This window comes from Oncorhynchus gorbuscha, linkage group LG06 (genome assembly GCF_021184085.1).
Source record: "Oncorhynchus gorbuscha isolate QuinsamMale2020 ecotype Even-year linkage group LG06, OgorEven_v1.0, whole genome shotgun sequence".
Taxonomy (NCBI): domain Eukaryota; kingdom Metazoa; phylum Chordata; class Actinopteri; order Salmoniformes; family Salmonidae; genus Oncorhynchus; species Oncorhynchus gorbuscha.
The window spans coordinates 33,713,454-33,739,332 of record NC_060178.1 but is presented as its reverse complement, the minus strand read 5'-3'; the positions used below and the strand labels follow the sequence as shown (position 1 = coordinate 33,739,332).

At 42.3% G+C, this 25,879-nt stretch overlaps 1 protein-coding gene across 2 annotated transcripts; it reads left to right on the top strand.

Moving 5' to 3' along the window:
• The first annotated feature begins 73 nt into the window (after positions 1-73).
• On the top strand, positions 74-23,930 carry LOC124037880 (UDP-N-acetylhexosamine pyrophosphorylase-like). Of its 2 annotated transcripts, XM_046353068.1 has the most exons (11): positions 74-222; positions 1,254-1,595; positions 5,304-5,508; positions 10,538-10,713; positions 10,806-10,978; positions 18,831-19,024; positions 20,194-20,334; positions 21,168-21,356; positions 21,506-21,547; positions 22,821-22,887; positions 23,028-23,930. In XM_046353068.1, exons 2-11 carry the CDS (start codon positions 1,313-1,315, stop codon positions 23,118-23,120), a joined length of 1,563 nt encoding a protein of 520 aa, XP_046209024.1. In that variant the 5' UTR covers positions 74-222; positions 1,254-1,312; the 3' UTR covers positions 23,121-23,930. The 2 variants fall into 2 exon arrangements, with proteins under 2 accessions (XP_046209024.1, XP_046209025.1); XM_046353069.1 differs by lacking the exon at positions 21,506-21,547.
• Positions 23,931-25,879: the final 1,949 nt, after the last annotated feature.

Here is a 25,879-nt window from a genome sequence, read left to right as displayed (position 1 = left end):
CAAATTATTTATTCAATACTGTAAGGGTAAATGTAAAATGCAAAAAAATATGTAATACGGCAAAAATGTGTCTTTAAACTGCAGGGCGTTCCCTTTCGATAGTGCCACGTCAAAGTGACGGATGTAGCTAGGTGTACTCGAGGGGGCGGGGGTACGGTGGTCAATACCAGAATCACCGGATAGACGCTGTCCGACCAAATTGATTCATAGACTCCGTTGTTGGTAAGCTTTTATTAACTTAATCTGTTACTCACGTCGTTACATTTTCATCCAATAGTGTAGTTAGCGCATTTTGTTTTTCAACCAGGGTTGTAAAAATAGTAGCTATGAGGTTTCAATTATTGTCTCGCCCCCCCATTGGTAGCGTGCTGTTCTGTAGGACCACAAATTGAATGATGATTGTCAATATGTGTATTTAGTTCATATCTGATTTGGTTAGCTAACATAACCGCAGCTTTATGGATCGACATGATAGTGTAAAATGTCTAGTATTACGTTAGCTAGCTAACGTAGTAATAGCCTGTTTGTAAATAGTTTTGGTGCATCAATGGGGCACTTCTTTAACCATTGTATGTTAGAACACTTCCCATGTCGTGGATTGTCTGAAAGCCGTGGCAATGTTCTGTGAAGTTTAGTGTCAATGATATAACTTAATATTGGTGTCCCGAGGATCTGATTTTGCCCGACTTATTGCAGTAGACTTGGCTTCAAGCTAAAGAAAAGTTATGCCACTATTGGGGTGCCAAGTTGACAGCTCCGCTCATCTGCTGATGTAAATCAAAGGGGAAATTGTCAAATGGGCGTGTGGTCTAGTACAACAAGTCCCCTACTGGAATGTCGTCATAGATGTTTACTGAAGTCACCAAGCTTTGCTTGAAGAAACATGGCAGGCACACCCATGTAATTATGGTCCCACAAAGATCATGGATGTACGTGTTGCTGTTCATCATATTTATGACACAAATCCAGATTGTGAAACGTCTTCTCTCTTTAATCATTAAGCTAGTGTTGAACCAGAGAGGACCCAGCATCTGTTTCTATTTCGAGCAAGTGTATTCCAATGATGCTGCGCCAGTGCTTCCTTATACCTCTCTGATGTGACGACACTCACAATAATTTTCTATTGTATTGGGTGTGGTAGTTTTCAGAGGAGATTTGAGCCCGGTAATGTGATCCTCATGACTGTGTGGGCAAGTTAAATATCCCTGACACTTACAACACGTTCCTGTTCGCTTCTTTTCTGGGTGTGGTAGGTAGTTTCCCGAGAGGAGATTCTTCTACAGTAGCATAACCAAGCAGTGTGATCATCGTCATGGAGAGCACCAGAAGCAGACTGACCCAGAGGTTGGCAGAAGCTGGCCAGTCTCACCTCCTGCAGTTCTGGGATGAGCTGACCCCTGAGCAGCAGGCTGAGATGACCTCTGACCTGGAACCTATGGACTTCCAGGAGATCAACAGGTTCTTCCGCAGTGCCATGGAGGTGTCGGGCAGCAGCAAGCAGGAGAAAATGGACGCCCGCATGGAGCCAGTGCCCAGGGAGGTGTTGGGTAGCGTGACCAGGGACAGAGACTGCCTCAAGGACTGGGAGGAGGAGGGTGAGTCGTCTGGTACAGGGGTTCCCAAATGGTGGATTGCTTGGGACCAGACCAGAGTCAAATCCATATGTCAAATACTTGAAAAGTATTTTAGTTGTGGTTGGTTTAGCTTGGAATTGACTGTTTTGGTCAAGTCGGTCACAATGATGTATGCATTTCAGTCAAAATAGTGCATCTATGCCACAATCTTAAGCTGTTTCTATTGATTTCTTTAAATTTCATTCAAGGGATTCAATTCCACTGGTTTTCAACATCCTAGATTATTTTACATGCTACCAGGAAGTGAAACGGGCAGGTAGGGAAATCTCATCAGGTTTTATGGTGTGCAGTATAATGTTATAAAGTAGGTGTCTTCTGCCTAGTGTTACATTCTAGACTAGTCATGAAGTGCATGCAGCGCATGTGTTTGTGTGTGTCCGTTTATGCCCTCGCTCAACTAAGGTCAAACATTATGGCCTCTCTCAGATGGATTTGCTCAACTCCTGCTTCCTCGCTCCGTCATCTTCTCTCGCCTCCTTTTGAAAAAGGTAATGGGTAGTCGAGGAGAGACTGTGGACGAAAATGCTGTTGTATAAAATGAGACTCCTTCTCCACTCGCGCATCATCACGCAAATTACGTTTACAGGTGGACATCCCAAAATAAATGTAATTTCTAAATAACAAATTAAGTTAATTGTGCAAGACATTTGATAGGTAAAACAATAAATAACATTTTTAAAAGTTTGCATGTGGAAGATTTCAAAACTCTTCTGTGAAGGTGTCTGGTAGGATACACGTGACTTATCCTTGATGAAACATGGATATTGAAGAGGGGACTCTTCAGTTAGCCTTCAAATTAAGTGACATCTCCTTGACCACTTATCGGTTTCCGTGTCACGGAGGAGAGAGGGTGGAGGACAGACTTTTGCCCAAATGAGTAAAGGCCTATGCAATACAATTTCCTCCAACTAAGCAGGGCTACTGAAACTATCCTTTCCAACATGTCCCTGGTAACCCCCTTCAAACAGCACAGTGACAGGCAGCAGAAGGGATCATTTGCTGTGATCAGGTAATGGCAACTCTGAGGGGGTTAAACAAGACCTGGTAACCCTTACATGACTTGGCAAACTTAAGGGTTAGAGGGTAAACCATGATGTCTTGTGATATTGAAGTGGGGGTCCAGCTCAATGTTTAGGAGGTCCAGCCTGAGGGATGAAGGAGGGGAGAAGAAAGGGAGCATCTGGTTCTGGTTTGGGCCTGATGTAAATGGGGTACTGCGCCCTCATTCGTGAGGTCATCCAGCACTGCGTCAGTTCTTAATCATGGTGGTGTGTCAGGGCAGCCAACATCTACACCAGCAAGCTAAGGATACATACACCCCAGGGTGTGTATGTGTGTCAGGAAAGCCTACAATGGTACCTCCCGCTCCCAGTACACTTTCAAAGGCTCAGAAATGTGAGTGCACCAACTCTTATAGCAACAGTTCATGTAAGGTAAAGTAGAGCTGTATAATAAGGGTGTTGTTGACCAAGTACACCATATATACAAAAGTATGTGGACATCCATAAAGTTAGTGGATTCTGGTATTTCAGCCACACCCGTTGCTGACAAGTTTTTAAAATCGAGCACACAGCCATGCAATCTCCATAAACAAGCAATGGCAGTAGAATGGCCTTACTGAAAAGCTCAGTGAATTTCAATGTGGCACTGTTAAAGGATGCCACCTTTCCAACAAGTCAGCCCTGCTAGAGCTGCCCGGTCAACTGTAAGTGTTGTTATTGTGAAGTGGATACGTCGAGGAGCAACAACAGCTCAGCCACGAAGTGGTAGGCCACAAAAGCTCACAGACCGGGACCGCTGAGTGCTGTAGCATGTAAAAATTGTCTGTCCTCTGTTGCAACACTGACTACCGAGTTCTGAACTGCCCCTAAAAGCAATGTCAGCACATGAGCTCTTCGTCAGAAGCTTCATGAAATGGGTTTCCATGGCCAAGCAGCCTCACACAAGCCTAAGATCACCATGCTCAATGCCAAGCGTCGGCTGGAGAGGTGTAAAGCTCACCGCCGTTGGACTCTGGAGCAGAGGAAATGCGTTCAGATGGAAAAATCTCAGTTTGGCTGTTGCCAGCTGTAAGGTTTGGAGGCAGTGTAATGGTCTGGGGCTGTTTTTCATGGTTCGGGCTAGGACCCTTAGTTTCAGTGAAGGGAATGACATTCTAGAATTTTCTGCGCTTCCAACTTTGTGGCAACAGTTTGGGGAAGGCCCTTTCCTGTCTCAGCTTGACAATGCCCCCGTGCACAAAGCGAGGTCTATACCTCTATACCTGGTCCTTCTGTAGCTCAGTTGGTAGAGCATGGCGCTTGTAACGCCAGGGTAGTGGGTTCGATCCCCGGGACCACCCATACGTAGAATGTATGCACACATGACTGTAAGTCGCTTTGGATAAAAGCGTCTGCTAAATGGCATATATTATTATTATTATTATTATACAGAAATGGTTTGTCTTGATCTGTGTGGAAGAACTGGACTGGCCTGCACAAAGCCCTGACCTCAACTCCATCGAACACCTTTGCGATGAGCTGCAAGCCAGGCCTAATCGCCCAACATCAGTGCCTGACCTCACCAATACTCTTGTGACTGAATGGAAGCAAGTCCCTGCAGCAGTGTTGAAAAGCCTTCCCATATATACAGTGTTAGTCATCCACCAATTGTGCAAGTTCTCCCACTTAAAAAGATGAGAGGCCTGTAATTTCAATCATAGGTACACTTCAACTATGACAGAGAAAATGAGAAAAAAAATCCAGAAAATCACATTGTAGGATTTTTAATGGATTTATTTGCAAATTATGGTGGAAAATAAGTATTTGATCACCTACAAACAAGCAAGATTTCTGGTTCTCACAGACCTGTAACTTCTTCTTTAAGAGGCTCCTCTGTCCTCCACTCGTTACCTGTATTAATGGCACCTGTTTGAACTTGTTATCAGTATAAAAAGACACATGTCCACAACTTCAAACAGTCACACTCCAAACTCCACTATGGTCAAGACCAAAGAGCTGGCAAAGGACACCAGAAACAAAATTGTAGACCTGCACCAGGCTGGGAAGACTTGAGAGAACTTGCACAATTGGTGGCTGACTAAATATTTTTTTGCCCCACTGTATAGCAGCAAAGGGGAGGACCAACTCCATATTAATACCCATGATTTTGGAATAAGATGTTTGACGAGCAGGTGTCCACATTTTTATTTTATGTAACCTTTATTTAACAAGGCAAGTCGGTTAAGAACATTCTAATTTAAAACGACGGCCTAGGAACTGCCTTGTTCAGGGGCAGAACGATTTTTTTACCCTGTCAGCTCGGGGATTCGATCTAGTAACCTTTCGGTTACTGGCCCACCACTCTAACCACTAGGCTACCTGCCGCCCCGTGACTCTTGGTCATGTAGTGTATGTTTAGATTGGGAAGTTGAATGCAATTGAACTATGGTTATTGGGTTATCCTGCTGTTTCAACCTGCAATGATTATATCAGGTCCCCTTGCCAAGGTAGATTATACTTCAGTCGTTATAGCCATAAAAAGTTGATAGTGTTCTTGAGTTTTGTCAAACATCACAAATATGTTTTGGTTTCAGTTATATTGCTTGAATAAGCTCTATTGTTTGTACCATATTTAAATTTTGTTAAATGATGGTCTCATACATTAACTGTCTCTCAACCCCTTTCCTAGGTCTGCGGTGTATCTCCCAGAGCAGGGTGGCTGTTCTTCTGCTAGCGGGGGGCCAAGGGACCCGGCTTGGGGTGTCCTACCCAAAAGGCATGTACGATGTGGGCCTGCCTTCCCACAAGACCCTGTTCCAGATCCAGGCAGAGAGGATACTGAGGCTTCAACAGCTGGCAGAACAGAGACATGGAGCCAAGTGCTTCATCCCCTGGTGAGACTGGGACTGGCAGCATAATAATACCCCATATGGGTTACACAGCACATAACATGCAGCTAGTGCTGAGTGACTAGTGCTTTTTGAGGTTGGTTCTATTTTTTTTTTTTTTATTATTATCACGGGTTATGATTTCAGTTTCTATAAAAAAATTAATGGACATTAAATGCATTAGACATTTTGTGGGTTGAATGCTCTAACACAGATTAAACAATTAAAAAGCAAACATATGGAATTATTTTAAGATGGTCATATCATGGATAATTTAGCCATTTTCATTTTGAATTTTAGGACCCCTTTAAGTATCAAATTAAATATAGAATTTGGACTTTACTACTATAGCCCACAAACGCATTGAATAACACATTCATACATGGCAAAAAGAAGACAGTAAAAAAAATGTATCATACGGAATAAGATTTTGAAGTGTCTGTCATATAACTAAGAAAGCTCAGTGTGTGTGTGTGTATATATATACAGTGGGGCAAAAAAGTATTTAGTCAGCCACCAATTGTGATGCACAAATCCCACTTAAAAAGATGAGAGGCCTGTAATTTTCATCATAGGTACACTTCAACTATGACAGACAAATTGAGAGAAAAAAAATCATTAGAACATTTTATTTTCTAATGATCAATTAGCCTTTTTTTTATTATAAACTTGGATTAGCTAACACAACGTGCCATTGGAACACAGGAGTGATGGTTGCTGACAATGGGCCTCTGTACGCCTATGTAGATATTCCATTTTAAAAATCAGCCGTTTCCAACTACAATAGTCATTTACAACATTAACATTATCTACACTGTATTTCTGATCAATTTGATGTTATTTTAATGGACAAAAAATGTGTCTTTCAAAAACGAGGACATTTCTAAGTGACCCCAAACTTTTGAACGTTTTAGAAAAGTTTTAGAACACCTACTCATTCAAGGGTTTTTATTTATTTATACTATTTTCTACATTGTAGAATAATAGTGAAGACATCACAATTATGAAATAACACATATGGAATCATGTAGTAACCAAAAAAGTGTTAAACAAATGGCAACCCTTTGCAGTGATGACAGCTTTGCACAATTTGGCATTCTCTCAACCAGCTTCACCTGGAATGCTTTTCCAACCGTCTTGAAGGAGTTCCCACATGCTGAGCACTTGTTGGCTGCTTTTCCTTCACTCAGTGGTCCAACTCATCCAACTCATCCCAAACCATCTCAATTTGGTTGAGGTTGAGGGATTGTGGAGGCCAGGTCATCTGATGCAGCGCTCCATCACTCTCCTTGGTAAAATAGCCCTTACACAGCCTGGCGGTGTGTTGGGTCATTGTTCTGTTCTTATTCTTATTGGAGTCATTTAGTAGTGGATTCTTTGCAACAATTTGACCATGAAGGCCCGAATCATGCAGTCTCCTCTGAACAGTTGATGTTGAGATGTCTGTTACTTGAAATCTTTTTTAGAATTTATTTGGGCTGCTATTTCTGAGGCTGATAACTCTAATGAATTAGTCCTCTGCAGTAGAGGTAACTCTGGGTCTTCCTTTCACGTGGTGGTCCTCATGAGAGCCAGTTTCATTATAATTTATATTTCTTGATGGTTTTTGCGACTGCACTTGAAGATACTTTCAAAGTGATTGAAATTCAGTATTAACTGACCTTCATGTCTTAAAGTAATGATGGACTGTCGTTTCTCTTTGCTTATCTGAGCTGTTCTTGCCATAATATGGACTTGGTCTTTTACCAAATAGGGCTATCTTCTGTATACCCCCCTACCTTCTCACTACACAACTGATTGGCTCAAACGCATTAAGAAGGAAAGAAATTCCACAAATGAACTTTTAAGGCGGTACACCTGTTATTTGAAATGCATTCCAGGTGACTACCTCATGAAGCTGGTTGAGTGAATGCCAAGAGTGTGCAAAGCTGTCATCAAGGCAAAGGGTGGCTATTTGAAGAAACTCAAATATAAAATATATTTTGATTTGTTTAACACTTTCTTTGGTTACTACATTATTTCATATTCTACAATGTAGAAAATAGTTCTTTTTATTAAAAACCTTGAATGAGTAGGTGTTCTAAAACCTTTGACCTGTAGTGTGTATATATATATAGTGGTAAGAAAGTATGTGAACTCTTTCGAATTACCTTCATTTATGCATAAAATTGGTCATAAAATTTGATCTTCATCTAAGTCACAGCAATAGACAAACACAGTCTGCTTAAACTAATAACACACTAACAATTATACATTTTCATGTCTTTATTGAACACACTGTAAACATTCACAGTGCAGGGTGGGAAAAGTATGTGAACCCTTGGATTTAATAACTGGTTGCCTCTCCTTTGGCAGCGATATTTTCTATAGAGGAATTTTGGACCATTCCTCTATAGAAAACTGTTTCAGTTCAGCAATATTCTTGGGATGTCTGTTGTGAATCGCTCTCGAGGTTATGCCACAACATCTCAATCGGGTTGAGGTCAGGACTCTGACTGGGTCTCTCCAGAAGGTGTATGTTCTTCTATTGAAGCCATTCTGTTGTTGATTTACTTCTGTGTGTTGGGTCATTGTCCTGTTGCATCACCCAACTTCTGTTGAGCTTCAATTGGCGGACAGATAGCCTTACAATGTCTTGATAAACTTGGGAATTCACTTTTCCTTTCGATGATGTCCAGGCCCTGAGCCAGCAAAGTAGCCCCAATCCATGATGCTCCCTCCACTATGTCTTACAATTGGGATGAGGTTTTGATGTTAATGTGCCGGGCCTTTTTCTTTCTCCAGACACATTGTTATGTCTCCCTTCCAAACAACTCCGCGGTAGTGTCATCTGGTTTTAAGAGTCAATAGATTCTCTTAATAATTGAAAAAAAATGAGAAATAACCTACATTTCAGTTAATCGCTCAGCACTACATGCAGCATTACATCAAGCTGACCACCGACCACTGTTTCTCAATCCATTCTTGAGGGAGCTGTTTTTGTTTTAGCCCAGTTTGTGAAATCACAATCAAACCATAAAATAGCAGGGTTGGGTCAAAGATATGTTTTTGTGTTCCTCCTCTCAGTTCTTCAGTTTCATCTGTCTGATTTATTAACTACACCTAGATATTGCTAACACTTCCCTGCATCATTCAAGGAAGCGGTTTGATCCCAGAAAGGATCAGTATTATACAGTGCCTATAAAAAAGCTAGTGGACCAAAACCGCTGTTTGAAGCTGGTGAACCAAAACCGAAAGTTACTTTAGTTTTGGTCCACCAGCTTCAAACAATATTTTTTTTCTCATTGAAAATATATTTCACAGAGACGGTACAATGATTCCCTACACTATTCAGTGCTTGCTTTCTCACGTAAATGGAAATTAAGTGAAAGGTGTAGAATTATAGGAACCAGGATGAGACTGAGATTTCCACTAGATAATACAGCCACAAAGCCATAATGTCTTTCCCAGTTTGGGAACAGATGCCGCTCAGGCAGGAGAAATCAATAGGCGAATATAAAAGCAAATCACAACACTGGCAGTTAAGTAAAAACGGTTAAACACTGTCATGCTACTATTCACGACAGATATTATGGACATTTTCTGAAATTACAATGCTATTTTTTTATATATTTTTTTCCCCCTTTAAATCAGCTGTAATTTGTCCACTCGGGAGCATTAACTGTATTCTTGGAAAGCAACTCCAGTGTAGATTTGGCTTTTTGTTTTAGGTTGTTGTCTGACTGAAAGGTGATTTCCTCTCCCAGTGTCTGGTGTAAAGCAGACTGAAGCAACTTCATCATGCTTAAATATATATTCAATGTCTGAGTTGTTATTGTTATCCATTTATCAATCCCTGCCCTTCTTTTATGAGGCTTTTGAAAAGCTCCCTGGTCTTTGTAGTTGAATCTGTGATTGAAATGCAATACTTGACTGAAGGACCTTACAGATTTACTGTATGGGGGACAGAGGAAGGGGTAGTCATTAAAAAATGCCAACCCCTATTATTTCACACGAGTCCATATCATTTGTGAAGCCCCTTTTTTTCCCCCTTGACTAAAACAGAGGGGTGAATACTTAGTCTTTGCATATCTTAGTTATTTCATTTGAATTAATTTGTAAAAAATGTCTAATTTTCTTTTTCACGTTGAGATTATGGATTATTTTGCGTAGCTCAATGAAATATTTCAATCCCAATTTGTAATGCAACAAACTGTCAAAGTTCTAGGGGGTGTGGACTTTCTATAGGCAATGTAAGTCTCTATGGAGTACATGAAGGGAATCAGTTAGACTATTCAGGAGTGGGTTGACAGGAAGGAGACTTGTCTAGCTGGCGTGCTGTCTTTGGGGCTGGGCCCTCTGTAATTAAGATCAGGCGTCAGGACTAAGCGCTCACCATGAGATGCCAGATGCCATCCAGTCATAAGGAAGTACTTCTGGTTTTGTGTCTTGCGATGGGTTGATGCCACAATGTATTTTTAACCTTAGTTAGATCTCAGCATTCAGCTTTTAAAATTCATCTGGATTCAATTGTTTGCCAGATAATGTGCATTATGAATAACCTTTCTGGAATCTTTGTCAAATGAGAGGCAAGGTTTCCAATCTTATGAAACGTGTAAGTAATTATGCAGTGATTCACAGTGAAGTCAAACGTTTTTTTTATTTTTATTAAAAAATGAATCATTGTCTTGAGAGTTGAAGAACCGCATAGTCCCCATGCTCTATCTGCAGTTTTGTCAAAATGTAGTTATTGACATAGCCTTGTTCTGTAACTTCTCTACCTACAGTATATAGTACTCTAAATACCCCAAGTCATGTTAAGTTCAAAAGAATACTAGATTTTAAAAAATGCAGACACCATTCAAACCAATGAGGGTTTAACTTTTTAAAGCCAATTATCTCCGAATGATCTTTTTGCGGATATAACCTTAAAGAACCAAGCTCTCTCTGTGTATTATCCTTGAATCAAAGCAAATGTATCGTCACATTGCCCCTGCACATAATGACCAGTGAATGAATGAATCACAAAATAAATCATACCTGAATTTCTGCCTAGGTACATCATGACAAGCGGCCGGACCATGGAGTCGACTAAAGAGTTCTTTTTGCGCCACAGCTACTTTGGGCTGGGCAAAGACAACGTGATCTTCTTCCAGCAGGGCATGTTGCCTGCCATGGACTACAACGGCAAGATCATCCTGGAGAGCAAAGCCAAGCTGGCAATGGCCCCAGGTACACCACTTAATCTGTTTGAGAGTGTGTGCGTACATCTGTGTATTTTAGATGTTAATGGGTCGGTACTGATGTGTGTGTCTGTATTTCAGATGGTAATGGGGGTCTGTACAGAGCTCTGGGTACCCAGGGGATTGTGGAGGACATGGAGCAGAGGGGGATCGGGTTCATCCATGTGTACTGTGTGGACAACATACTGGTTAAAGTAGCAGACCCTGCCTTTGTCGGCTTCTGTGTCCAGAAAGGAGGAGACTGTGGGGCTAAGGTTAGTAGCGCTATGTCTCTTTCTCACTGGAAGTTTCTCTCTATTGCTCTCTCTTTGCCCTCTTCTGTCTCTCACAACGGGGCCAAATGTGACTCATGAGGTCACCCAAATATGTTCCAATACTCTTAAATTACTTCCTTCCTTCTCTAGTCAGATCCTACCTCAGTAGCTTAAAGTGGTTTCCTCTCCTGGTCCTCTCCCTCAAAAAACAATGTTCACAAAGGCTTTGAGCTGAAAGCAGTATGGTTGGTTACTGTGATGAGAAGGAAGATGTTGAGATATACCAGACCAGGAAGTTAGTATTGAAACTGTGTTCAGTAAAGTTGTGTTTGCATAAGAGGGTGTGACACAGGGGATTCAATTAAACTGGCCTGGGTGGCAGTTTGCACCTGGTGAAAAGTGATTTGTTTTGGAATGCAACAGATGCATATGTGTTCCCAGTCATGTGAAATCCTCATATATTTATTTCAATTGACTGATTTCCTTATACTGTATGAACTGTAACTCAGTAAAGTCTTTGAAATTGTTGCATTTATATTTTTGTTCAGTGTAGAAGGGAATGTATTTCATACCGAACACCTGGCTGTCTCCCTGACATGAAGCTAAAAACAAAAGTTATGTAGTTTAATTAAGCATGTGGAGTAATGAGTAGGATTCCGTTTTCACATGCAATGTGTTTGCTTTTGATTAAAACGCTTTGCCTGCCTCCCCACTGAAAACTAGTTTGAAAATGTATGATGTATGTTTTCTGAACAATGCCTCATGCTGCCTTGTTGACAATATGGCAGAGCAGCGCATATTCTATTACTGTTCAATTTTAGCTGGGTGTGCCTCCTTCACGGGACACGGGAAAGGCCATAACTCGAGTTTCTAAACCCAGAAGCTCAACACAGTGATGCGCCATAACATCGCCTACAAGTGTGAGCAGGGATTTCTATTGGAAAAGCCGTTTTAGCCCATCTTCATACTGTACTGTCTTTCGAGACATTGAAAACTGCCTTGCTACGACTTCTCCTCTTTAAAGAACTGCACTTCTAATTCACCACAAGGTGGGGTTGTAGACTATCACACAGAAGGAGTGAAGTTGCAGGCATATCTTCACACATACATGGTTCAAACCGAGATGTTTTTCAGACAACTTTAACATCCCGCCAACTGTTCTTTATATTTTAAAGGCATGGCCCGGCGCCAAAGCCTCAACTTTTACTTCCGCCAACCAATCTAGTCATGATTGCGTTAAAGTTCTGTCTACGGCTTAAAGCCAGTTCATGCTTGCTCTGTAAATGTGATTCTGAGGCTCCATATGGAGTGTGACTCAATTGTGTATCCTCCAGAGGCCAAATTGAGCAACATACCAAATCGCTCTGCGTCTCCCAAATTTTGTAATCATGTGGAGTACTCTGTATAGCTCCGCATTGACATGATTGGTTGGCGTTAGGGGCGCAAGGTCCAATAAAAACAAACTCCCTTCCTTGACTTGACTACTTCCTTCACAGCTGTTCTGCTCTGCTAAACGCAAGATGTATACATGCCCTGCTATGACCTACTATCCCATTACTACTATCCTCCTGCCTGTTCTAAACTTTGCGAGGCATGTCACTTCAACCATCTCTTCCCATAGCCCAGGACATGCACTGTTTTCTTAACCACAAATGGATGGAACCATAAACAATAACTGTTGGAATAAAGAAGGGCTAATGCAATTGAAGGCATCAAATTGTTGCTTACTGAAACTCCCAAAGTCAAGTTATAATACAACGCAATACCAACTATTTCAGCACCGTTTAGATCTGCTTTGAGACAAGCGTTGGGAATCAACGTCAGATTTTCTTTTTCACTAAATCTCTGTTCAGATATTGGTTAGCCAGGCGACAATTAGGCTCATTGTTAACTTGGCTCATTTATTAGTGCTGATCAGATGTTGTTTTTTTCAAAGCCTGGTTATATAGCGTAACATTCATGAAAACGTTGTATCAAAAACTAGATGTTTTGGGCTTAGTTATAGTGAAACAAGTCTAACAAGTACATTTATTTTTGCCCCTATCAGTTCATTCCTCTGTCATCTCGAGGGAGGTGTTCGATATGAAATGCATTCCCTTCTACACTGAACAAAAATCTAAATGCAACGTGCAACAAATTCTAAGATTTTACTGAGTTACAGTTCATACCGTATAAGGAAAAAATGAAATAAATTAATTAGGATTTCACATGACTGGTAATCCAGATATGTATCTGTTGGCCACAGATGCCTTAAAAAAATGTAGGGGGTGGATCACAACCAGTCAGTATCTGGTGAGACCATCATACTGCAGTGCACGAGAGACCGTTCCTGCAAGGTATTTATGGCCGTCATAAAACTGGCCAACTCGCCCAGGACAGGGGGGTCTTGAAACCTTTGGTTAGCAGTAACCTTTGATGTCCATCCAGGAGGGCAAGTCCTGACCACACCAACCAACAAAATTGGGGGGGGGGACGAGACAAAGGAAAACAACAATGGAGAGAAGAGAGAAAAAAACAAAGACATCAAGGACAACAACAATCATACAAGCAAGGCCAACTGAATATGTTTGAGTGCATGTTTGGCACTATTTACATGTGTGCATTTGAATGAAAGTGTGTGTGTATATGCATGTGTACAAACACCTGCGCAGCATGCATGATGCCTCCTTGATTCAACTACTGTAGCAATCTTGCTTGAGTGGCAGTGTCAGTATCCTTGCTTATAATGCTGCCATCTCGGGGATACTCCTTAATTGTCCAAAATATTTTAAAGCTATAGAAATAAATGTATTAACATCTACAATTTGTTTCTTGACATGTATTCTATTACAGACACTTTAATGCATACTTTAAAATGATATGTGAGCTAAACATTTTTTTTAAATATATATATATATATATACACACAAATATAGACTTTTCTTTAAATATCTTACTGGCCCCACGATAACAAATATTTAAATACATGTAATTTTGTCCTTAACAGTTCATTTAAATACTGTGGGATTCCATTCATTCCTATGGAGAACTGCTTCTTCTAGGGAGTGGCAACGGTTGCTTCAAAGCCTCTGAATGGCTGGTACATAGAGTCAGCAATCCAGGGTTTATATATATGCAACACAAAATTCAGAAGGCAGTAAGGCACATTTCTGCATATGACCAAATTCTACTTCTTTTTTTACCAGAGGGTCAACCTTTTATACAGTACCCAAGACTAATCTGTGAGTTAATTTTACCATTGGGAAAAATAGTTACTGTGTAAATACAGCAATGCGGGTTGGATTGAATTGAGCCCCTAATATACATTTTTTTTAGGGGATGATTGTACTTTTCTTCCAAACACAATACTGCAATAAATGTGAGTAATTTCAAATATGTTTTTGCCCCATGGGAATTCAAATGTACACTAAGTAGCAATAGCTCTCATTAACACTGCACCTAACTACTGTGAGCTAACTCTCCAGAGCCATATTTGCTCGCGATGCACAACATTTTATCAGAGCGTGCCAGTGGACTTCGGGGAAGTGTTGGAATCAGGTACAACTAGATTTACCCACCCCCAAAAGGAACATTTATGAGCAATTCCCTGCCACCCACAACTTCTCACCAGAATGCATGTTTAAAAAAAGTAAGGGGTTAGGCAAAGGCTGAAATTAGGTTTGAGAGTTAACCTTTAACAATTGGATTATTGTACTATTAGTAGCCTAGGTCTACTCTTAACCAAAAGCCTGTGACTTGTCTTAATCAATGTGAATTTGTTTCACTGAGTCTCCATCTGTATATGTAGTTAATTCTCTGTCTGGGCAAATAAGTGGTGGTATAGTTCATCTATTCATTTTCTCATCTACAGTCTATTCCGAAAGTATTAAGACCCCTTTCTTTTTCCAAATTGTTATGTTACAGCCTTATTCTAAAATGGATGAAATCATTTTTTTTCCCTCAATCTGCACACAATAATCCCATAATGACAAATTTGCTATCACATTTACAATTGAAGTCAGAAGTTTACATACACCTTAGCCAAAAACATTTAAACTCAGTTTTTCACAATTCCTGACATTTAATCCTAGTAAATTCCCAGTTTTAGGTCAGGTAGGATCACCACTTTATTTTTAAGAATGTGAAATGTCAGAATAATAGTAGAGTGATTTATTTCCTTCATCAATTCCCAGTGGGTCCGAAGTTTACATACACTCAATTAATTAGTATTTGGTAGCATTAGCTTTAAATTGTTTGACTTGGGTCAAATGTTTTGGGTAGCCTTCCACAAGCTTCCCACAATAAGTTGGGTAAATGTTGGCCCATTCCTCCTGACAGCGCTGGTGTATCTGAGTCAAGTTTGTAGGCCTCCTGAGCGCTATGGCATAGTTCTTTTATCAAGGCTCTCTCTGTACTTTTCTCCTTTCATCTTTCCCTCAATCCTGATTTGTCTCTGCTTCTGAAAAACATGCTTCACCTTAGGGATGGTATTGGCAAGGTGATGAGCGGTGCCTGGTTTCCTCCAGACGTGATGCTTAGCATTCAGGCCAAAGAGTTCAATCTTGGTTTTATCAAGAATCTTGTTTCTCATGGTCTGAGAGTCCTTTAGGTGCCTTTTGGCAATCTCCAAGTGGGCTGTCATGTGCCTTTTACTGAGGAGTGGCTTCCATCTGGCGACTCTAACCTAAAGGCCTGATTAGTGGAGTGCTGCAGAGCATGGTTGTCCATCTGGAAGGTTCACTGATCTCCACAGAGGGGCTCTGTCATAGTGACCATTTGGATTCTTGGTCACCTCCCTGACCAAGGCCCTTCTCTCCAGATTGCTCGGTTTGGCTGGGCTGACAGCTCTAGGAAGAGTCTTGGTGGTTTCAAACTTCTTCCATTTAAGAATGATGGAGGCCAGTGTGTTCTTTCGGACCTTCAATGCTGCAGAAATGTTGTGGTACCCTTCCGCAGATCTGTGCCTCGACACAATCCTGTCTCGGAGCTCTACAGATAATTCCTTCGTCCTCATGGCTTGATTTTGGCTCTGACATGCACTGTCAACTGTGGGATCTTATATAGACAGACCGGTGTGTGCCTTTCCAAATCATGTTCAATCAATTGAATTTACCACAGGTGGACTCCAAGTTCCAGAATCAGCTCTATGGAAACCGGATGCACCTCAATTTCTCATAGCAAAGGGTCTTGAATACCTAAGTAAATAATGTATTTCCGTTTTTTTTCTTCATAAATTTGCAAACATTTCTTAACCTGTTTTCGCTTGGGGTATTGTGTGTAGATTGAGGACTTTTTTTTTCAATCCAATTTAGAATAAGGCTGTAATGTAACAAAATGTGGAAAAGGTCAGGTGGTCTGAATACCTTCCAAATGCAATGTAAAGGCCGTGGAGGTTGTGAAATATGAACACGAAACTCGCATCCTTGTGAAAATATTGATTGCAATTCTTTTCGATCATAATGAAGATCCATTGAGAGGATGACACTATGCCTGCTCCCTAACAAAGCAGAGTGAGGATAGAAACAAGATGAAACATGGATTTAAAAATATTTTCAAAACATGGGTTTGCCTTGGGCTCTTTAAAAATAGCACTTTCTTTTTATGTGACCGCGGTTCCACACGTTGCCGTGGCGCAAGTTGTGTGAGACAAGTATTTGTATTTCATTATATTCTTAGTCTACTATAAAATGTATTAATTGTGATCAGGGTAGCCTAATTGCGTCTTGTCTGTTTTAATGAACAAAATAACTACTGATTTCATGTGCATGACATGGCCGTTTAGCATATAGGCTGCACATACTGTGCCAGTAACATAATTACACTCAAAATATACAACTATTCTTATGAAAATACATTTGATTAGTCTTATGTTTCTTAGGACCAGCCTAAATGAAATGAATAGATTTCTTTGTGATGGTGAATATTCAATGGATTTATAAAAAATGGATTTTAAAAAACAATGCCCACATGTACTCCCACTCCTGAATGTGCACGGGAGATATAACAGGCTTACTACGGCAAGAATGTGGTAAAAATAGGAATGTATGTATTGTGATCTTAAAAAAAGATCATTATTACTGTATGAGATATAGATATTTTGTTTATAAAATGTTATTTATTATACCGTAAAGGGTACCTAGAGCAGAGGTGTTTTTTTTTTTAAGCTCGACCAATGTCAGAAACGGGCTTTAAATGACAGGCGTTTCCTTATTTAAAAAGACATCCAAGGAGTCTCGTGCATTGCTCCTTGATGGGTTTGATGACCGAGCTGATAAGACACGTTGACTAAAACAAACACTAAAGAATACAAAAAGAACTGCTGCAACTATATGAAGTGCTACTGGCCTTGTTTTACTGCCTCGTTATGAACAATGAGGGAACCACACAGACCTCTAACGCAGACGGCTTAGTCCACTCAACCTATAGTATCAATCTTTTCTTTTCTTTACTACACGTTGAGTTTGGACACTGTGTACTTTTTTTTGAGAGGAAAGAACTGTACAGGGAGCAGTGGTTAAATAGGAAACTTAACTGGTTTCTTCTCGGGAAAGCAACATTTTTTTTTTACGACCAAGGTACTTATTTAACTATTAAAAAGATCACGGCGTATAGAAGACATTAACACCAGCTCTTTCCATGACAAAAGATTGAACAGGGGAAAGCGGTGATCCCTTACTGATGTTACCTGTTAATAAACCCACTTTAGTCAGTGAAGATTAACCGGGCTCCTCCCCTTTAAGGTTTTTAGCCCTTTTTGGTTGTATTTGTGCCTTTTTCAGGGGGTGAATGGGCAACACAAAGTGCCTTTGAATGGGGTATGGTAGTAGCATTGACGCATCGGAGTCCACATGGGCCAGCATCCATGTGGAATGCTTTCGACACCTTGACAAGTCCCCAATTGAGGCTGTTCTGAGGGCAAAGGAGGGAGGTGTTGCAACTTAATACTAGGAAGGTTTTTTTTATGTTTGGTGTACTCAGTGTGAGGCTGTCGGTCTTCTCTAAATTCCTCTTTTTTTATGTATCTCAGAGACTAGAGATGCACTGGTAAGGGGAGTTTTTGAAACCTCCACTTCAAAATGTGGAAAGAACTCCAAAGACTCCTGAAATTAGCCTCCAAAGCATTTATCATTTTTTTTGTGACGTCCAACCAAGGACCACTACTACACCAACAGTCGTGCTTGGTACATTAACCTGACTGCAGCCTAGCCTGCACATTTACCAGGTCTGTGCAACTTGTCAAGCCATCACCACAGCTTTTTACACTTGAAATATGCCTCTGAAGTACAACTCTACAATGAAGTACAGATGTAATTAAGTTAAACATTTAACGCCAAGTTGAGAGCTGCAGTAAACCCATTCCTGCTGCGTGTCAATCTGAGCGGTGGTGTGGAGCCTCTGCTAGGATCAGAGGAATGCAGGGACCCACCCTCCTGTCGTTAACTGACAGAGACTGCCGTTGTGGCTTCTTCCACCAAGCCTCTCCCCCCCCAGAGCTAAACCCTTCATCAGCCTGCTGAGCCTTGTCCTCCCCCCACCCCAGCCCTACCCTCTCATCAAGGTCCAGACTCTCCCCCACCACTAAACCCCTCATTAAGACCAGCTCTTTCATTTGGACTGACAACCAGATGGGCAGAGGGCTGGATCTCTGATTTTGGACCAGACTCCAGTCACTAAAATGTACAGTCAAATCCTCTTTAACAATCCCATCCATGTCTTCCTTTCTATCTGCAGTCTTCTATCCAAACCTCCTCTGTAAACGGAAATCCAAATGCTTTTAGTGGGAATGAACTAGTGCACACTTTGGAGAGGAGGGCAGAATCAGGCGGCAGTCCCGAGGTGAGGTAAAAATCCTTTCCTGTGACGTCACTTCCAGGTGGTGGAGAAGACCAATCCAACGGAGGCGGTGGGCGTGGTCTGTAAGGTGGACGGCTATTACCAGGTGGTAGAATACAGCGAGATCTCCTTGGCTACGGCTGAGGAGCGCAGCGCGGACGGGCGGCTCATGTTCAACGCTGGAAACGTAGCCAATCACTTCTTCACACTACCCTTCCTCAGGGACATCGTCCAGTGAGTCTCTCTCACACACACATTTAACATAGATGCGCACACAGCCACACACACAGCCCCACACAGCCCCAGTAATTACATGGTGAATTGTTAACCCCCATTAAGCAGGTATTTGAGGTCATTACCTGCCTAATGAGACTCTCATAACATGAGAGAGAAGTAGTGGCATTTATCAGCTGATAAATGGCTGGAAACATCGCAGTGACTTTTAATGAGTACCCAGAATCTAAGGTGAAGGAAATGAAAGGAGGAAAAAGCTGCAGTTTCAGTTTTCTATGTCTGGACGTTGGAATTTTAAATACATGATGTCTTTGCCAGTGTTTTTCTTTCTCTTCATTGTTTAACAGTTATAACCAAGGGCATGTTTCAGATTTCCTGATCTCTCTTGTCTGTCTCCCTTTCCACCTCTCTCTCTCTCTCTCTCCCTTTCCACCTCTCTCTCTCTCCCTTTCCACCTCTCTCTCTCTCTCTCTCTCTCCCTTTCCACCTCTCTCTCTCTCTCCTTTCCACCTCTCTCTCTCTCTCTCCCTTTCCACCTCTCTCTCTCTCTCTCTCTCTCTCTCTCTCTCTCTCTCTCTCTCTCTCTCTCTCTCTCTCTCTCTCTCTCTCTCTCTCTCTCTCTCTCTCTCTCTCTCTCTCTCTCCCTTTCCACCTCTCTCTCTCTCTCTCTCTCCCCCTTTCCACCTCTCTCTCTCTCTCTCTCTCCCCTTTCCACCTCTCTCTCTCTCTCTCTCTCTCCTTTCCACCTCTCTCTCTCTCTCTCTCTCTCTCTCTCTCTCTCTCTCTCTCTCTCTCTCTCTCTCTCTCTCTCTCTCTCTCTCTCTCTTTCCACCTCTCTCTCTCTCTCTCTCTCTCTCTCTCTTTCCACCTCTCTCTCTCTCTCTCTCTCTCTCTCTCTCTTTCCACCTCTCTCTCTCTCTCTCTCTCTCTCTCTCTCTCTCTCTCTCTCTCTCTCTCTCTCCCTTTCTCTCTCTCTCTCTCTCCCTTTCCACCTCTCTCTCTCTCTCTCTCTCTCTCTCTCCTTTCCACCTCTCTCTCTCTCTCTCTCTCTCTCCCCTTTCCACCTCTCTCTCTCTCTCTCTCTCTCTCTCTCTCTCTCCCTTTCCACCTCTCCCTCCCCCTTTCGCTCTCCCTTTCCACCTCTCACTCCCCCTTTCTCTCTCACTCAGGACATTCGAGCCTCAGCTGCAGCATCACGTGGCCCAGAAGAAAATCCCATACGTGGACATACAGGGAAGGCTAATCAAACCTGACAAACCCAACGGGATTAAAATGGAAAAATTTGTCTTTGACATCTTCCAATTTTCCAAGTGAGTGCTGTGATTTTTCCAACCGGCTTTAGCATGTGTGGAGCTGGCAGGCTGTTTCCCCTTTTAAAGGTTTTACAGGAGTTAACTAAAATTACAATTCAGTAGTCGAAGAATTGCCATTTATTTTCATTGACTTCTTAATCAACTAAAAAGTAGAAGCTATTTATTTCAAAAGTTTATACATTTCTGAATTTGAAATCCAAATCACTTCCTGAATTGACTGCCTTCAATTCGACTGCCCGACCCTGGAGGTGAGGGAGAAGAGAAAGGGCAGCAGGATGCAGGAAACGGGGTTCTCCCTCCCCACAGCCAGGCTTCTGTTTGTAAGACCCAGGTCCTGACACCCAGATCTCTGGAGCCCCAACCCCAGGGCAGGTTCCAACAATCCCAGACCCCTAGCCGGAACCCCAGCTCCATAGCCACTGTCCCAGAGCCAGGAAGCACGGCCCTGCCCTCCTCATCCTCTTCCTCCACTGCTGGTGCTTGAAGAGGCAGGTTTTACAAGCAGCTCCAGCCTCCTCTCTCTCCCTGTGTCTCTCCCTCCCTCCAGCGGTTTAATCATCATGACATCATCTCTGAGTCATGCTGCTGCTTTTAGAACTTTACATGGAGTCAAAGGATTCTTCTCATTGCAATGAGGACGCTATTCTATGTGGCACTATTCGACAACCCTTCACTTTCAGGCTGTTTAAAACTGGAATGGGACGATGATGAATGTGTTTTGTTGTGGGTTACCTTAAACGCGATCACTAAAGATGTATTTTCCCATGGTGTGTGTGTGTGTGTGTGTGTGTGTGTGTGTGTGTGTGTGTGTGTGTGTGTGTGTGTCTCAGGACCTTTGTGGTGTACGAGGTTCTTCGTGAAGACGAGTTCTCTCCCCTGAAGAACGCAGACAGCCAGGACGGTAAAGACACACCCACCACGACGAAACACGCCCTCATGTCCCTTCATCACCGCTGGGTCCTCAACGCTGGAGGACACTTCATAGACGAGAACGGAACGCGTGTGCCCGCAATACCCAGGTGAGACACACACACACACACACAGTGAGTATACGTTCTATTTGACATGTTCATCACCATATAGTCTCCCAGTCACACGTTTTCTCACAGCACTCCCTCACGGTTCCCCTTAACCCTGTGTGTCCTGTGTAATGTTTTAATGTTTCCAGAGACGGATCTGCAGGAAGTGGCACAGCTGATGTCAACCAGAAGTAACTATTCTCTGTGCTACTGACTGAGTTACTGCATGGTGACGGGGCTTTGGCTTTCTCACACATTCGCACAGTCGCTCACTGTAACCAACTGTCACACACACACAAACACCCAGGCTGACTCAATTCTCTACCGTTGCTGCCTCTCCTTGTCACCTGTCCTTTGCATTCACCTGGTCAGCTTATTCCCATCAGTGTGGGTGACGCGAAGGAGACGAGGAGAGAAAAGGACTCGAGTGCTGAAATGCAGCCTGGGGTTTACCTGTGCTAGGGCCCAGGTCACTGGGCAATGTCACAGGGTCACCTGTCCTGTGCAGGTGGGGGCAGAAGTACCTGGCCTGCCCACTGACTTGGTCCCTGGTCCAATAGTCTTCATATGCATCCTTTCTTCCCCTCTTTCTTTAGTCAACTACTGGTCTGCACGTGATTAGATAATTGTAAGCCAGTTTACCACTCTGTTGCTTTCACCTATCAAACCTTGCTCGATCAGTGATTACCTGAAGGAAGGAAGGAAGGAAGGAAGGAAGGAAGGAAGGAAGGAAGGAAGGAAGGAAGGAAGGAAGGAAGGAAGGAAGCATAAGATATTGGAGCAGGGTGTAGAGCTACCTGGGATAGTAGCAACTAACCCACGGAATGTGGAGCATGCTGGGTAATGGGCACTGGGCACGCTTTGCAATCGATGTTACTGATGATGTCACTGTTAATATGTCTGTCTGATGGTGAAGGGGAGATGGGTAGACGATGAGTGGCAATTTCAGATCTGATGTTGGTCAGTTACCTGCGATTGTGACGACAACACAAACTGCATTTAAATCCTCTTTATTGTTCAAGGATGATTTCGGCACCATTTTTAATATTTATAACATTCATAAATGCGACATAGTGGTGTCATTTAGATTATAATAAGGTGTAGTGGCTCTTTTTGTGTGATGTATGCGCTCTCCCAATCAATAGAGAGACTTCCATTTCTGACATTTCAGTGCTGACTTAGTCTTCCTCGAGATTAATCCTACTCCTGGACTAAATGGAATCTCAGTTGAAAGTGCTTTTTAGTCCAGGAATAGGCTTAATTTTAGTCCCGGAAACAGGTCCATGAGTCTGTGGAACTGCTGGTGTTGTCGCTTTAATGCTTTGCTCCAAACGTTTCCTCTAAGAACACCTGGAGCAGAGGATCACACAACCAGCTGCTTTTTCTCTTTTTTTTCCCTCCTTGCACAAGAGAACCAACTAAGCCTCTCCTCCCTACTTATGCCTCCTTCTCTTTTCGCCACAGCCTGAAGGATGGAACAGACCTGCCAATCAAATGTGAGATCTCCCCACTGGTGTCCTATGGCGGGGAGGTAAGGGGGAGGGACCTAACTGTAGGGCCCTGTTCAAATAGAAAGAAATATAAAAACAAGTGTTCCCCATTATAGTTATTCAATTCAGCTTTACTAGCATTGATGATATCCTATCCTGATGTCACTTCCTGTTGTTGCAGGGGCTGGAGGGGCTGGTGAGGGGGCAAGAGTTCCGCCCCACCCTGGTCATCGACAAGAGTGGAGCCCACGAACTGGTGAAGAATGGAGTGTGAGGGACAGCAGGATGGCGGGAGAGAGAAGGAAAGGGTGCTAGTGATGGGGGGGGAAAGAGAGACGAGCCAAATGCCTATTCCACTCCTCCCCCGTTTCAGTGCAATAATGCTGTGTTCATGCTCTCTTTGAAATAATCTGTAACACAGGTTTCCGACATCCAAATACTGTCCATGTGAGCTTCCAAATCTGAATTATAAGTGGGAAACCCGTGCTATAATTCAGTACCATGAGCTCCAACCCCCAGTTGGAATGGAGTTTTTTCCCCCAGATTTTTCCAAGGAGCACATAACCGCAGCCTAAAATGAAGGACAGAAGCCTTGCGAGGCTGTGTGGCTGGATGAAGCAGTCTGAAGATCAAGTTATTTATTTTGCTTATAAAATATGTATTTTTATATGGATGGATGTCTTGTAGAGGGAAATTACCCCCTACGCGTTTTACCAAGTGATTTGTACATACAGATACAAAGAGAGGAGTACAACGATTGTAATCAGATGATCCTGATATGATTGATTATTACATGTAATGTCGGTACATGGGGAGGGTTTTACTTCTAATAACTGGGTAGTATAGAACACTACTGCTAGTCTTTTGCCTGATTTGGCTTCAAGCCTAGTAGTGGTGTTACATTTACAAGTAGTAGTTGGATAATTCTATTGAAGTAGCAGTAGTTGGATTTTAAGTGGTAGTATCGATATTAACAGATTTAGTTCAGTCGTATAGAGTTGAGATGGAAGGAGAACGACAATGAACCTGTTGAGCTATATGACCTGTTCAATTTTCTTTTATTAAAGAAATGTCCAATTTGCAAGAAGTGTAAGCCTTCTTTGATTTAAACTCCAGGCTTGCGTGGTGTGTGTGTGTCGGTTTGCGGTGTGTATTTGTCTGCGAGTGCACTCTGTGGTTATCACTGTGTTGATTTGTGTGTGTGTGATGGGTGTTTTTTGCATTAGAAGTCCTGGTGTGTTGAATCAGAGTTTCCAGCAGCAGCATATGGTTTGTGTTTTAAGATGGGCCAGAGAGACCATGATACACACTGCTGCAGCCACTCAGGAAATATAGTCTGTGGCTCCGAAGCGTCTCTGTCTCGCACACACCTCCTCTTACTTTTTCCGTCCTCTCTCATGTCCTCTTCTCTCTTCCTAGCTCTCACTCCCGCTACAGTATGTCTGACAGAAGGTATTGATTGCAGTGATAGAGGGAAATGCGTAGGTAACACTTTCTTAATGTAAATGTTGAATTTGACTGCGGTAATTAACCATGTCTATTCTAGACGGCTATATTCCTTCAGGCAGATATGAAACATGACCATGTGCATAGAGGTTTAGCAGGCTGGACTACTGTAGTGTGTGTGTGCTTTCTTCATTAACCCACCATGCTTTTCCACCATGAAGGAAATGAAACATTTAAAGGGGAATTCCACCCTGTGATAATTATGATCCAAATCAAAATCAAATCATCGTACATCAGCTGAAATCTCAAAGTGCTGTACAGAAACCCAGCCTAAAACCCCAAACAGCAAGCAATGCCGGTGTAGAAGCACGGTGGCTAGGAAAAACTCCCTAGAAAGGCCAAAACCTAGGAAGAAACCTAGAGAGGAACCAGGCTATGTGGGGTGGCCAGTCCTCTTCTGGCTGTGCCGGGTGGAGATTATAACAGAACATGGCCAAGATGTTCAAATGTTCATAAATGACCAGCATGGTCGAATAATAGTAAGGCAAAACAGTTGAAACTGGAGCAGCAGCACAGTCAGGTGGACTGGGGACAGCAAGGAGTCATCATGTCAGGTAGTCCTGGGGCATGGTCCTAGGGCTCAGGTCCTCCGAGAGAGAAAGAAAGAGAGAAGGAGAGAATTAGAGAACGCACACTTAGATTCACACAGGACACCGAATAGGACAGGAGAAGTACTCCAGATATAACAAACTGACCCTAGCCCCCCGACACAAACTACTGCAGCATAAATACTGGAGGCTGAGACAGGAGGGGTCAGGAGACACTGTGGCCCCATCCGAGGACACCCCCGGACAGGGCCAAACAGGATTGATTTGATTTGATAATTATGATCCTCACTATGCCTTTTATTTCCTGAGTCTGGCCAAAAGTTTTAGTCTACATCAGAAACGGAACACTGTCTGTGATGATGTCATCAGGAGGTGACTGTCTCCTAACTCTTCACTAAGGTGGATCTCTTTCTATCGACTGAGTATAATGTATCTATGGGCTAAAAGGGACTCCGTGAATTGTTAAGTTATTATCATAGTAATAGTACTGTTGTCTGGCTTGCAATTCTACATAATGTAAATTAAACTAATTCCAGTACAACAGTTGTCAGTGTACTAACAGTGTATTGTCAATGTCATTACTATGGTGAATATAAATGTGTTTTTTTGTATTGTAAAATGGAACCTTATCAAATGTTTTTTTCCAGTGTTGAATTGAAGTTATTCCATTTTTTATTTTGTTGACATTATTTGTCAACAGAATCTCATGTAATTTGTTCCACACAACAACCATAGGCAACATTGAATTAAAATGTCCTGTGCTTCATGAATTTAGCTACCATGAGTTAGCTAAATCAGGCTGTCAAAAGAAAGAGTTCTCCTCAAGGAGAAAAAAGCATTCTGATTGGGTACTGGGGTTTGACTTAATTGAAACCATATGTATAGCATGAGGAATTCTGGGATTTTGGCATGCCCCCAAGAATCCTCAGAATGTGATGTTTTTTTCTCTCTCTTTCTCTCCCTCCTCCGAGCTCCCTTT